The sequence below is a fragment of the Vidua macroura genome, chromosome 1 (assembly GCF_024509145.1).
Source record: "Vidua macroura isolate BioBank_ID:100142 chromosome 1, ASM2450914v1, whole genome shotgun sequence".
Lineage (NCBI taxonomy): Eukaryota > Metazoa > Chordata > Aves > Passeriformes > Viduidae > Vidua > Vidua macroura.
The window spans coordinates 119,694,828-119,709,792 of record NC_071571.1 but is presented as its reverse complement, the minus strand read 5'-3'; the positions used below and the strand labels follow the sequence as shown (position 1 = coordinate 119,709,792).

Here is a 14,965-nt window from a genome sequence, read left to right as displayed (position 1 = left end):
CTTTCAATCAGTTGCTCTTTTGCAGCATTCTAAGTACTGAAGCAACTTTAAAACAAATAGAAACTGGATATATTATTTCCTTTTTGCTTTTTTGGACTCACTTGGAATATATCTGAAATTCCTCATGTGGTGCAGAATGAATATAGATCTTGGTTTCTAATATGATGCCTTGGACGAATTCTTGTGAATTTCCAAGGTATCATCTTTTTTACTAAAGTAAAAAGTATTTTGACACAGGGAATAATACATGTTTTGTTTGTGTTAGAGGAATTCTGTAGAGCTCTCTACGTGAAGTTTCCCTGTGCAGGTCATCTGTTTCATGTTGTATTTTCTTCCCTGATAATGGTATAAGAATACAAGTCACAGCAAAGCCTCAAATGGCTTTTGACAGTCTGGATTACCCTACACAGAAAAGTATAAGATACTTTCTGCTCCTTGAAGTACTCTCTAAACTGGTGATAGCATATATCCTCACCTATATTTATAGCAATAATGGAAGGTGTTAAGGAGGGTAAGAACAAACAAACCAATTAGTTAATTTTCTTTTCTGATAGTAGTGGTGGCATTGCTTGTATAAATACTGTGTCAGCAAATGCTGATTTGAAACACTTTCTTGCACACTTAGTGAGGATAAATAGCATGCAATTGTGGAAGGAATGTGAAAACACAAACATACAAACCAGTGTGCCAGCACTTGGTTCTATTAAAGATAAGAATTTAGTGACTTTAGAAGGTGCTTTAGCACACAGATAACTTACAGGCCATATTTGAATACAGTTAAAATACCACCTTACACACCACTTTAACATCAGATCCATCTCCTGGTAATTGGAATTGTTTCAGCTGTAAGTGACTTCTGTACTACAAAATATGATACAACCTGAACAGTTCTCTTCCCTGTCTGTGTGGATTCCTGTTAAAAATGCAGCTGTGTTATAATACAGAATCTTTACTGTGAAGAGGTGATGGAAGTGAAAAATAGTAATGGCTTCTTTCTTAAATTTTTCAGCAGCCATTTATTGATGATGATCCTGATAAAGAAAAGAAAATAAAGGAACTTGAATTGCTACTTATGTCAGCAGAGAATGAAATCAGAAGAAAACAAATGTCTTCTGTAAGGACTGTAAATTTCGATATATATTTGAGTATGCATTACTGAGGTTAATCCTCAGAAATTCAATAACAGTTGTGTGGTTTAGTGTGGTGTTTTTTTCACCTGACCCTCTAAAATCAAACCTATGGCTGTTGCATTGAAAAACAAAAATCTATATATTAGAACTGAGACAACTTATTTTTAGTGCAGTTTTCTAAACTGTGAAGACAGCAGAAATATGACCAGCAATTTGGCAGTTCCTATGACCCAGTATTTTAATCCTCTTCAGGAGGTGACACATTTGATATCATTGTCATTCAGTTTTATGGATCAGCAATGTTGATCAGTAGAGTTGAAAAATATATGGGTTTTGCCCCATTTGATTTTAAAATGTCCTATAGATTATATTTTCCTCAAACTTCAGTGTGAGTGCTTGCAATACTTAATATCTACATTTGGACATGACAAACGCGAAATAAATATGCACTGTACACAATTTGTGTGTAAATTCAGTGGAATTTCCCTAATTCTGTCAAATTAGGGTGACTTGCAGATCGCAGTCACTGATTTCTTCAGAGGGCTGTGCATACCAGACACCTAACTAACCCAACCATATTGATCTTTAGTTTAGGTTACAGGTGAACTTCAGATTTTATGTGGCAGAGTTATTCCTGGCATTCTTTTCAAACAGTGCAGTTCTGCTTATCTAGTAGAATCTAGTTTGCTTCTAGATTTCCAGCAAAAATTAATTCTTTTTTTCTTGGGTACTAAGCAGTCTACTAAAGTGGGATAGCCTTTTCGAAGTTTACTTAACTATTAATGCAAAATCTGCATTAAAAAACCACAGAACAAACAAGTAGTATTTCACATTCTAGGAACATTTTCTAATCTTAAAATTAGAAGTTCAGTGTTCTGTACTGAAGATGACTTCATAATATACTGGTGTTCAGGTACGCAGGAAACTTGAATCAGAGATGGCTTCCAATACAGCCTGTAATTACCTAAATTGTGAGTGTGTATAAGATATGAATGTGAGGTAAGATAAAAATCTTACACAATTTGAGAATGTTGAGCATGTCAATGTAAAGAGAAGAGTAACTTCTTTAATTGAAACAGATAGTATTTGAAAATGCCAAAATTAATAGTTATGCTTAGTCTTTCCACACGCTACTTTTTTCCCCACCCTGCAGTCACATAATTGACTCTTTTCAACCTCTAAGTTGAATTAGATTAACGTGTTTCTTCATAATTTTTTAGCAAGCTGGAAGCTTGTCTTGTTGGTCTGGAAATTTTATCATGGAGGATTGTATGCCTAATACACTAAGTAACCTTGAGGAACAAACAAGTAATTTCTACAGTATGGATGAGACCCGCATCACACCTGTTCAGCAGAATTCACCACCTAAGTATTTGGGTGTAGAAGCAAATAGAATGCTAACACCTCTACAAACCATTCCAGAATTTGCAGAGGCACTAGATCTTATGGAAATCGTAAGTTTGTATTTCTTGTTAAAAATAAGTGTATAATTAGGAAAGTCAATTTGCACAATATGTGCAAAATACTCTTAAATTACCTTCTTTTGTAGTCATCTATAATTTCTGCCTTATCAAGTGCTTTATTGCCTGTTTTAAAAGAACTGTGTCTTAAAATAGCCAATGTTTTATGATTGTATGAAAGACACAGAGAGAATAATTCAGTATATGGCTTGTGGTGGTAGAGGGCTGATAGATTGGCTTGGACATTCTCAAGTATTCTTGGATAAGCCTGCTTGTGTTTTGCACCTTGCCCCATAGGATCCAGTAGCATGGAGTGATACCTGTTTTGAGCTTTCTGAGGCTGTTGTATCCCCTGTCAAGCCAGCTCCAGTAAAACTAATGCGGCTTCAGCACAACGAAGGGGCTGCCGAGTGCCAGTATAATGTTGGTGTTATGCTTGATGGCAAAAACCACAGCAGCATCAGTGGGGATGAGGAAACAGTTTTTTCAACAACCTCAAACTTAACTAAGTTCAGCAATCCACCTGCTATCCTGAGAAAGAAAAAGAGATTGCGTGTTGGGCAGTCCCCAGTTAGTGATCTGAACGATGGTTTGTGTAACGATGCTGTCAATGTTGCACTAAAGCGGACACCAGTGAAAACACTACCATTTTCTCCATCACAGGTGAGTGTATTTTTAAATATGGCTAAACATGAAGACTGTGGTGGGTAGGTTATAAATTGTAAATAGTTTCTTCCCTAGTAGTACATACATTGTAGCCTAAATAAATGTCAAAAAACTTCTTAAAACATCTGCATAAGGGTAAATACATTAAAAAGATATCGTTAAACAACCTCTATTTTGAAAACTGATGGAGAGGGTGGCAGCAGTGGCAAACTGTGTCTCGGCTCACACTTTCTCGTGCAAATAATTGTTGATAGAGATCTTTTGTCTCTGTGACCTAATTAAGGAGTAGGTGTTTTAAGAAGAAAATCAAGGTTTCAGCAATAAGTGTAAGTCAAGAATAGAGTATTGGGATTTATCAGTAGAAGTCTTTCAGATATATGTATATAATTTGGGGGTTTTTGCTGTTCAGCAGAATGGTGAAATTTTGTCCTGTAAGGTTGCAATTTTTTTTCCTTCTTATGCTTAGTTTTTCAACACTTGCTCTGGAAATGAACAATTTAACTTTGAAAATCCTGCATTTACGTCGACTCCAATCTGTGGGCAGAAAGTTCTTATTACGACTCCTCTACACAAGGAAATCACACCACAAGATCAAAAGGAAAATGTGGGGTAGGTTTATTACATTAAACATCTGGTGGTGTTATTAAATTAAAGTCTAATACACATGGGGTAATGCTATGATGTTCTCAGTACTTTCAGATGCATGGTGGTGATATCTGTTGTGTAAGTGAAGGTATTTCTTAGATTAATTTTATTACTTTGCTAATGATAAAATATTAAAATGTTAAAATGCACGTGTGAATGCTTTTTTATGCTTGAATAGTTTTAGAAGTCCTACAATGAGAAGATCTCTTTTGGGTTCAACACCAAGGACACCAACTCCTTTCAAAAATGCTTTGGCTGCTCAGGAAAAAAAGTATGGTCCCCTCAGACTTATGGTATGTGATGATGCTGTTCCTTTTCTTCTTTGCTGAAGTCTAAATACCCTCTTGGTTTTGATGTATTGTAAGCCTCAGTGTGATCTTAGAAAGCATTTACTTTTCCCAGAGAACAGCTAGAATGCGAATCAAAACTGCTTTGGATCTGGTTGTTAGACTTATCTCCTTCAGTGTACTATGAAGGCATTGTCTTCTTGAATAGTAATTTGGCACATGTAATCATTTGATCCCCAGTAATCTTAAATGCATCAGTTTCATGTTTGTGAGTTGTTTCAAATTTGCCTATCCTTGGTAAAACTATATATCTTACAAGATGGTTGCATAATTGCCTGAAATTTTTAATTTTAATACTTTAGGATTCCTTTTTTTTTTCAAATGAAAAATTGTAAATCAGAGAATGAATGGGGTGTGGGTTCTCGAGCTGCGTAATCTGGTAAGAGCAAACTGCTGTAGATGAGTATGACTGACCTCATTATTTTGAACAACTTTCACATTTCACTTGAAAACTGCATTATCTTTGAATCCTCTGGACTATGTAAGAGCTGAGTTGTTCTTTGATTTTGGTGCTTCTACAGCACTAGGACTGAAACTAGGTGTTTACCACAGTGTGATAACTGCAAACATCACTCAAGATTTTCTTCATCCTAAACCCCAAAATTTTAGTATAGCGTTCATGATCCTGATTCTGCTGACTGTCAGACCCTTTTTTTTGTTTTGTTGACTATGGGTAATGTTACCTTTTTTTGTTAGTTTGTTCCAAATGAATTCAATTTTTGTTCTCTTCTTAGCCTAGCTAAGGTATGTTAATGCATAATAACTTTTGGAATTCAGGAGACATATGCTTTTCAAATTCTGAAAAGATTCCAGCCAATATATATTGACTGCTTCTTTTCTGCAAACACAGAAGGTAGCTCAGACTTTGCCACAGGGCTTGGCACCATCTGTGTTACCCTATAGATTCACAGTCCCTCACTATGCAAATGGAGTGGTTTGGCATTCCTGTTTCTGTCCACTATTAACCTCCTGTTCAAAATCAAATTTTGAGGGCTTAAGGGAATTCTTCTCCTGTTGGTACACAAAGGAGCCATCTGTATGGCTTCTGTGAAATTCTGTACTGTACTTAGGACTATCAATGTCTTATTCAAAGATTTGTATTAAAATTGGTATAAATTCATTTCACAATAACAGTTACACATTTCTAGTACAGTTTTTTTAGTATGTTTTTATGCATGTATATATACATATATGTGTTTATGTAGGTATTTTGTATATATAAATTACTTCTATCCCTTTTAGCAGTGGATAACCATTTGCAAACAAGTAGCTTATCTTCTTCAATGCTACCTTGCATTTTTTTGAGGCATTGTGTGCATATATATATTTTATCTGGCTAAAAAATAATGTGGAGTAAAATGAACTTAAAATAATCTTCATAGCATTGAAATGTAGCCCTATGGTTTTTAACTACATTAGCTTAGGTCCTTTCTTGCTATGTTTTGCGAGGTCTCTTTTCTGGCCTATGTTAGCTGACAGTAGAGTGTTGTAAGAACTGGCCACTAATAAACTTCCTGCATTTTCTTCTTCAATTTTAATTAATGTTTAGTCCCAACCACTTGCCTTCTCGGAGGAAGACATTAGGGAAGTTTTGAAAGAGGAAACTGGAACAGATATATTTCCCAAGGAGGAAGATGACACTTTGTATAAAAACTGCAAGCAGGAGGTAATACGACAATAGTAATTTCAAATAGGTAATAACTGCTTTTAAATAATAGTTTACAATTTTTCTCTGCAAAATGTTTATTTCAGCACAACTTTTCTAAAAAAGTCAGAAAATCACTGGTCCTAGATCCACAAGAAAAAGAAGAGGTTGGGGCCCAGCGTTTGACAGAAGATAATAGTTTAGATGTACAGGTAAGAATTAAACTAAACTGAACTGACTGAAGAGCATCACTGGCAGCAATATTAATATGGAAATATGTATCTTTTGTTCTGCCCACTAAAATAAATTTTTGGATTGAAGTTGCTAGATTAATGCATCTAGAAAGTGAAAGGTACCTTCAGTTTGAAATACTGTTTGAAGTACTTAAGAAATAGGTGAGCATTGGGCTTGAATTCATGCTTTAATTTTGACTTTCAGTCCTTCAGAGTAGGTAAAATAATGCTTTACAGGTTTGTAGCAAAGCTGTTTCCATGGTGGTTGCTTATAAACTTTAGCATACACAGCATGCTGAAGGTTTCTGTAATGTACCAGGAAGATGTCATTTGCTCCTGTGCTGTGCATGCTTGGCAGTCTGGCAAATGTGTTCTGAAAATACCTGCTTGCATATTAGGCAGCATGTTTTTTCCTGCTTCACATAGTAGGGGAATACTTTAAGAAATATCAAGCATGTAAAAGATGAAGTTTATGTGCTTCCTTTGACTAAAGGAATTTGAACACTTCTGCCTCAACAGAAGTTGAGAAGACATGAAGAAATCAAATATGAGACTATTTTTGTCCCTCTTTCCTTTAAAAAGGAGCTTAATGATTTTTTCAGTTGAGTAATTGAACAGTTTATTCTTTAGTCTTGTAGGAAAACTTTGTTCTAATGAGTTCTTAATGCAGGTATGTGTTTAATACTTAAAGAGTAAATGTCTGATTCTTGATTAGGTTTAAGGCTATATACAGGATGTAGGAGCCAAGGTCCTTAAAAAGCTGGTGTAAGGTGCTTAGGTCATACTCCTTTCTAGCTGGATTTCTAAATTCCCTTCTAAAGTTTCTCTTGGACTGTGCCAAGCCTTGGATTCTTCCTGCTGGGTATTGGGTGCTCTGCCACCTAGTGGGAATTGCCAGCTTCCCCAGGAACATCTCTTGGGAGGAGCAGCAGTGCTGCAGCCATTCCAGTAATGACCAAAATGCCTGCTGTTCTCTTAGTGATGTCTTGTTATCCACATTATTGTGGGTCACTGAGTCCAGGTTAAGATACACTGTGATGTTGTGGTCTATTAAAGGCTGGGGACTGGGAAAAAGTTTATTTTTTCCTTAATTTTCATAAGGAATGCTGGTGCAACAAGAAGATTCACTCCTAGCAAGAGAGACTGTGGTAGTATCTTATTTAAAAATTGATAAGATTTTGAAAGTAGAAATTGTGTGTCCACGTGATGATAATTTAGGAGTGAGGTCTGAGGCAGAATAAATACTTAAAAGGTGGTTTAATGCAGTTTGGAGTGTTTTTGTAAGCAAGCAAATACTTGCTACTGTTACTAATTTTTGGTCTTTAAAATTGACATATATCTGTCTTCCACTTTTGTATACTGAAGCAGGATTAATTTCTTTTTATTTCCATAGACATTACCAATATATAAAATTCTTCTGTCATGATCCATCCAGTGCTTATTTCACTTCCTAAAGCAGTTCCTCTCCCTCAAACTTATGTGATATTACTTTTTTGGCTCTAGTCTCCTTGTCCTTACTTTCACAAGGATCGTCCTAGACATGAAAGTGAATTTTTTTTTAAACTGTTCTGAAGTTACCACTTTATCAAATCTTGTTCTTTAAAAAACATGTCGGAGTGTCATGGCTTTAGAGTAAAGAAACTGTCTACTCAGTGATACCTAAACCAAGCTAGCAGCTCCTTGTTGTACTATGGATCCCAGTATGGACCAGGCTAGTTCCTCATATACTGTTCATTACATTTTCTTTTCAGATTCTTTCCTATGGTCTTTCTGATAGTATTTACTTTATTTACATTTTGACTTCTCTGAACACAGCATTTGAAGTCTTCTTGTATTAATTACTAATTGTTATTCCTGTTCTCTACTCTCTTTTTTGTCAATAGTCAAAAAACGCATATACCACATCTTTATTAATGACACCATTGTTGGAAATACAGGACAACAGATGTAACCTGACATCAGAAAAACAGGATACAAATCCAGCAAACAAAGCAAATGCAGTAATTAAGAAGAAACTGAATGCATGTGCTACAAAAAATGTCAAAATGGAGAAAGTTCTTCAGGTCTGGATGCAAAGAATTCTGTTAATTCTCTTAGTGGGTTAACAGAGAAATTGTGTATTGCTTTATTTTTGTCTTGCACTAATGTCTAGAATTGTTGAAACCAGTGATCCAGTTTGTGTTTCCGTGATTCTTATTTCTTCTAAGTTGGTCATTTTTCCACAAAGTGTTGATTCATAGCTAAGTTCTTTAAATACAGCCCTGATGTTTCACACCTTGTTTTAGTGAAACAAACTGATGTTTCACTAAGATTTAGATGGTGGGGGGGGGGGGGGGGGTGGCGGGCAAAAAAACAGGGTAGGGAAGACCAACAAAACAGATTTGGGTGCCCAAGGCTATGAGTTAGAAAACTTGACCTGGTCCAAAAAGAACAAACTTCTTTAGGACTTTAGTTTCTCAGATTTGTCTGGTGTTTACTCTTCATAATAAGCGCAGTGGGATTCATTAAGCAGAGTTCATCCACAGATTCTATTTGGTAATTGTTCTTGTAACAGGCCTGTTCTTTTACATATGTATGTTTTCTATACTGGTAAAACCACTGAAGCTAGTTTTCCCTCTGTCCTGATCACCAGCTTTAAGAGATGTCTTTGACCTGACTTTGTACCAATTCCAGTTTGTCCCATAGAGAATTAATGTATAAGGTATTTTTGTCTTCTCAGAATATCTACAGCTCTGTATTAATGAAAAATTTTTAAAAAACCTCAGAAGACAGGACATCTGGAGCCTGATCTTCCGTATTTTCCATATTCTACTTAATTGCTTTAACAATGATGTCTTTAAATAGAGAGATTACAGTATTGCAGTATTAAGTAGATAGAAACAGCATTGCTTTCTGATCTTTTCTTATGAGGAAGAAGAAAAAAGTTCATTTAATTGTGATATTAAAAGTAAAAAAAATAAAAATTTACTTTGCTGTGAATTGCAGCAAAGGTGAATACATCTATCTGACCCAGAATTATGGCCTTCAGAATACTTAAAAGGGGAGCTTAGTCATTGTATACTCACAAATATTTTCATTGACCGTCTTTTTCTCCTTTTTCTCTTTCCCAAGAGAAATTCCCTCTCAGTTTTGTGGCTTCTCTAACCCCAAGTCCCTTCCGTGAATCAAGTTCTGCTAAATTTATAGAGAAACTCAAACAGCTAATTTTCTTTGTGAATCAATATGTGGAACTGATCCTTGGGATCAGTTTCTAGCTCCATGTGGGAGGAAGAGGATCTTGCATTCTTCATCCTGCTACAATCAGCCAGTGTCAGGTCCCATTTGGAGCAGAAACGAATCAGTTCGAGATTCAGTACATCATGTGAAGATGTAGGCTTTGCTTCATGGAAAAAACAGGACTAGTAGCTCAATTATTCTTCCATTTATCATTGTTATTCCCAATTCCTTTGCCATTTCTAATATATCCCCCAAAAAATCTGACCGTTCTTACACAGCTGTCACTTGGTTCAGTGAAGTTCTTCACAATCTTCTTTTTCAGCTCCCAAATAATTTTACCTTCCTTGGTGTCTCCAGACAGCTGTCAGTAATGTGTTTTTCTGCCAGTTGAACTTAGCACATTTAAAGAGGAAGATATTCAAAGAGAAGACAACTTAATTAGCTTCCCTTTTATGTATTAATTGTTGAACTGGTTAGACTCTACTGAAGAATGTTTTTCATTTTGTGTGTTAGAACTCGAACCATAACCCAGATGCATTGCTGGGAAGCTGGATTTAGGGAGTAGTGAAGGAGCTTTGTCACAATTTTTAGGTAATGTACTGTAGAACTGGATCCGCCTCAGTAAAATATACTATTGCCAGGCTTTAATAATTTATTACTATTCTGAAACATTGTATGAGAATTGCTAAGTATTTTAGTTTGTTAAAAGAACCTTTTTAACAGAATTTTATTTTATGCAGCCAAATCGTGACTGGGAGGCAGTTGTTTATGGAAAAACGGAAGACCAGCTTATCATGACTGAACAAGCAAGAAGGTATCTGAGCACATACACTGCTACCAACAGCAATTCAAGGTCTCTGATACTGTGACGGTCGCTGCAGCTGATAACCATCTCTTGCCATTGAAACTGAAACAATATTGAAGGCGATTCCTGTGTGATACTTGGGAATTAAGTTTTTGAGAGAGTCTGCCAAGGGAAACCTTAAAGCTACCTTAAAGCTTCCTTTCTTCTTTTGACTGACAAAGAACAGACATCAAGCTCTTGCATTCTTTACGAAGGGATACCGTAACAATTCTGCAATGAATTTTTTAGATATTCAAAGAGTAACCCCCTAAAATATAAAGGGTAAAATACATTGCATTACTGACAACATACAGTTTTTAGGTCTATTTTTCATATTTATTCTTTTGACTTGCATCGCTTTTTTATCTGTTAGAGCATTTTCAATATAGAGTAGGTTTATAGGTTGTTACTGGTTTCCAAATGAGCAACATACATGACTGAATGTGCTTTTGCTTATGTAGCATTTTTCTAGTATATAAAGAAACACAATGGAAAGGAGTACAAAGGAAGGATAGAAAGTTGCACTACTAATTTTTTTTGGTATGCTGCAAAACAATGAAATTAACTACAGTGTTAAATATATTTATTTGCAAATGGTACTAGAAGTAGGCAGAGGGGGATGAATTAAGTTTAGTGTAAAGCATCAGTATTTTCTTCATAAATCTCAAAATGAGATGATTGTTGAATGTATTGTACAGTATGTAGGAACAAGCAAAATTTTGTAAATTGGAAAGGAGTCTGTTTTTATAATTTATTTCCATTTCAAAGCTTAAATGTAGATATTTATATGTATGCAGGTTGTCTAGAGGCCAATGTTGTTTCCTGTTAAAACAGCTAAAATGGAAAAAGGACAAGCTCAAAATATATGAAATAGCAGAAGAATTACAGTGGTGAAGTGTACGAATCTATACTGTATGTTACATCTACATAAAGATTGCACTCTAGCCCTAAAATCATGTTGGTCTACAACATAATTACAAGGTATTCCTGTATTATACAGCAACTGTTCCTGTACCTTGTTTAAGTATATTTAGAAAGAAATGGTGGGGTCTTATATGTGACTGAGGAGTACTTTGTCCTGCATAGGAACTAAAAACTAATGCATTTACAATATGTATATTTTATTCCTTTTTTTTTTTTTTTTTTAAAGAAACTTGGCACCTTGGATCTCAAAACATTGTATCTGCACTTAACTTTGACCATTATATACTGACTAAATGTTTGAAGAGCAAAGAGAACATTCTTTTATTTATGAAAAATCTTTGTCCTTATTTAAAGGTATACAGGTCACAACACTTGCTTTAGTTTGCCTATTTTAGGTATTTGCACTTATTTTATGTCTTTATTTTTGGTTTTGAAGGAATGTTTTGGTTTGCTTTTGTTGTAGAGATTTTTATGTAGTTAATTTCGAGCAAGTTATAATGGAGTGCTCTCAACAGATACTGACAGGTAAATAGAAGTGTACACTGTAGTTTTAGTTATTTATAATTCAAACACTCTTCCTCTCCACTCCCGGGTGTGCTGCTACAGATCGTGGCAGAATCGGCTTGCTGCTATGAGAGATGGAAAGAGCGAGCATCATATGCACTGTATGTAAAATTACATGATGTCAGGTTCTCTAGTTAACTTTATGAGATCAACCAGTACTATGCAGGGTGTGGAAAGTGTTCCTAACACTTTGATATCAAAGATGGTAGAGAAGAATTAATAAATGGAGAATTTTAACATGTGATGAGTGGCACAAGGAAGGTAATGGGTTCTTAAACTTTTTTAAAGCATCTCAAAGCTTATACAATCCTTGTTTTTATGAGCTTTTTGATATGGGCTCTGATAGTAATAGGCACAAACATTTTTAGCAGTTTTTCATTCACATCAAAATTTAGGGGGGGCGGGAATCCTATTATAAGCAAGGGATCAAAAAATGCCCATCATGCCAGGATTACTCCTCACCTAGCAAAATTTAGAGGAGTCAATTGGAATTCTTGGCAGTACTAGATTTAGGTGTGCATTACCAGAATGCATTTAACAGAAACATGTAATGCTGGAGACAGCATTTAATTGACAAAAAAATGAAATCAGACATTAAGACAGAATGACTATCTAGAATCTGGATGGTATATTGAAGTAGAAATGGTATCTATATCATCAAAGTTACCTATACCAAGTTTAAGCATAGATTTATGGTAAGTAGTAATAATTTGTGTTGGTATTGGTTGGATCGTTTAGTTAACTCCTACTTTGTTGCTTTAGCAGGAAGGTTTTAATCTTTCATATGTCAGGCATCTTATTACTTTTTGAATGTTGTGTGCATTTGCATTTCTTTCAGTTTATAGGTAAATTGTACATGCAGCAGCCAGACTTGCATGAAACCTAAATACATATTACACCATATTTTTGTTCTAAGGTTTGACATAATGTGCAACAAATGTCTTGTTTATCTTAGTTTTTGTTGTACTACAAACTCTTCTTTTATGTAAGAGAATCTCACAATACAGACCGCGTTAATATCAGAAATAAAGCATCTATGTACCAGGTTACTATAAGTGTCTTTTGTTTGGAAACTATAACACTCAGTGCTCATTAAAGCAACGTGTATGCATGTGTGCCTGTGGAACTGCAAGAGACCTGTGCTTTCTGGACTGGGCAGAGACAGCAGATATGGAAATCATTGGGTTACACAGCGGGATGGAGTCCCTTGGCAGTACCTGCTTCAATCCAACCTGCATGTAAGCCTACTTGTATCTGATTATTAGTTTATATTTGTCTCTCAAAGCTGTAACACAGATTTCTATGTAGAGAAGACAATTTGAGGGATGAATGCTGATAGTGTAAAGCTTTTGTAACATTCCTTTCATTTGTAGGGTAGACGTATTTTAGTTGTGCCTGAGTCTTGGGAGGTAAATGCAAGTGTAAGCTACGCAGTGTGATTTTTTTTTTCCCTCCTATAATAGTTCTCACATACATGTATTTATCTGAGTTAGACTTAAACTCTCTTATTTTGATAAAAACATGGGCATTCAACGCAAAATTTCAATTTCCCAGTTTTGTGACAGTATAAATGACAATTATGGTAATCTGTTGAAGGAAAAGGACAAGAGGGACTAACACGAGCCAGTTCTTCAGAAATAGGTCCTGGTAATTCGTATCATCTAGCTTTAAGCTGTATGATCAAACTCTGGACTGTTACAGGGGCTTTCCTGGGGATTTGGCTGTCATAGCCACTGTATGAGTAACTTGCAGACATGCTCATGTTTGTTTGCAAGTGAAGTTTTCCATCACTTGGGACAAGTGAGGTGGACTGACTAGAGCTTTTGTTTGTGCTGGTTGATGATGTCTGAAATGGGGGGCAAAGTGTAGGTAGGGGAAAGCAGAGTCTAGTGATGTAGCAAGTTCATTTTTCTGTATTGACTTTTCTCAGTGAAACAAAGTAGACCAGATGGACAGCCAGTAAGGCAGATTTGGTAGGAACTACAATCCCAAGTTTTTTTATATGAAATCTCAGGAAGCTTTTCTTATGGGTCTGACTTACTTGGAAGAAATGGTCTTTAGGAATTGATTGGTGAGAATACTCCCAGTTCCTACTGCTGTTAATCAGATTTTACATGAGAATGACTCTACTAGATTTGCACCAAACTAAAACTGATCCAGTGCTGTGAGTGAATCAAGCTTTGTGAAATAAGGCTTTTAATACTGAATATTAATGGACCAACAATGTGCCATACCTGTGACCAAGACACACAATGCCAACAAAAATTTTGAAACTGAAATTGATTCTTACATTTGGTTTTGTGACAAATACTCTGATTAAGGTTCAGTACCTAGGCAGAAAATACACTGATTTCTTCTAATGCTAGACCTCATGTAATTTTTTTTCATAAGTTTCCTTGATGTTGGATAAGCTGAAGCTTTACAGGCTTAAATGCTTACTTTCATGAGGAAGCTGTGGATTACTGTTTCTGAGCCAGCAGAGCCAAAAGATCGGTCCCTTTTGAAGCTGCAGCATTCCAGTGCGTGTGGCTTCTGGAGACAGCCAGCTTATCCCATGAGTGGGTTGGATTCTTGCCCTGCAGCTGAAGGGAACAATGGGATCGTTGTAGTTCTGCTAGCATGATGTGTTGGAAGGACAGGTAAGCTTTGGACATTTATACACAATCTTACATTTTTGTGTGAAGCAAAAATCCAAATGCTCATACTCACTATATCACCTTAATGAAGAAACCGCAGTAGTGCAGATTCTGTTTCCATCTGGGGAAAGCGATGTGCAATATGGGATTCTTCAGTTTCAGCTTCTGCTGGTGGTGTGGTTTTCTTTCTTTATTTCATTTTCTCTTCTGCTTCATTGCTGTGTGTGTTTTTTGTGAGGTACAGAACCAAAAGGAGCCTTCTGACAGTGCCCACTCTTGGGCTGTATTACCCCAGTGATGCAGTTGCTATTGCAGTGGGAATTCTGTCTACCTGCTACTACATTTTACAGAAATTTTGGATTATAATTTGGATTAGAGGATTAGAGTCCTCTGGATTAATTACCTGACCTCTGATTTCCTGTGTCATTGCACCCTCTGATTACAGAGAGAATGGATGTTAACAGCCTTAGAGCAAGCAAGATGGGAACGGGCTGTGTATTGGCTGGCAGTGGTGGACATGTATGACTGTCCTGTGTCATAGTCTGAGGGGAAGGGGTGCTTTTCTCTTTTGGGGGAGGGAGAATTCTGCTTACTCAGAATTTACTTCCTTACCCACCATTGTCCAGTTACTTGGTCATAGTTACTCCTTGTAAAA

At 36.0% G+C, this 14,965-nt stretch overlaps 1 protein-coding gene across 6 annotated transcripts in view; it reads left to right on the top strand.

The window, feature by feature from the left end:
- Nucleotides 1-14,965, top strand: part of MYBL1 (MYB proto-oncogene like 1) — a 63,557-nt gene that overhangs the window by 11,228 nt on the left and 37,364 nt on the right. For 2 of the 6 annotated variants that reach the window (XM_053974223.1, XM_053974202.1), the window contains exons 8-16: nt 1,010-1,114; nt 2,351-2,584; nt 2,888-3,253; nt 3,723-3,865; nt 4,080-4,194; nt 5,798-5,914; nt 6,001-6,105; nt 8,010-8,189; nt 10,083-10,156. In XM_053974223.1, the coding sequence (XP_053830198.1) occupies nt 1,010-1,114; nt 2,351-2,584; nt 2,888-3,253; nt 3,723-3,865; nt 4,080-4,194; nt 5,798-5,914; nt 6,001-6,105; nt 8,010-8,189; nt 10,083-10,156 (1,439 nt within the window). Of the gene's footprint in view, nt 1-1,009; nt 1,115-2,350; nt 2,585-2,887; nt 3,254-3,722; nt 3,866-4,079; nt 4,195-5,797; nt 5,915-6,000; nt 6,106-8,009; nt 8,190-10,082; nt 12,724-14,965 lie in introns of those variants that run through there. The other 4 variants (XM_053974195.1, XM_053974231.1, XM_053974209.1 and 1 more) reach the window with 4 other exon arrangements.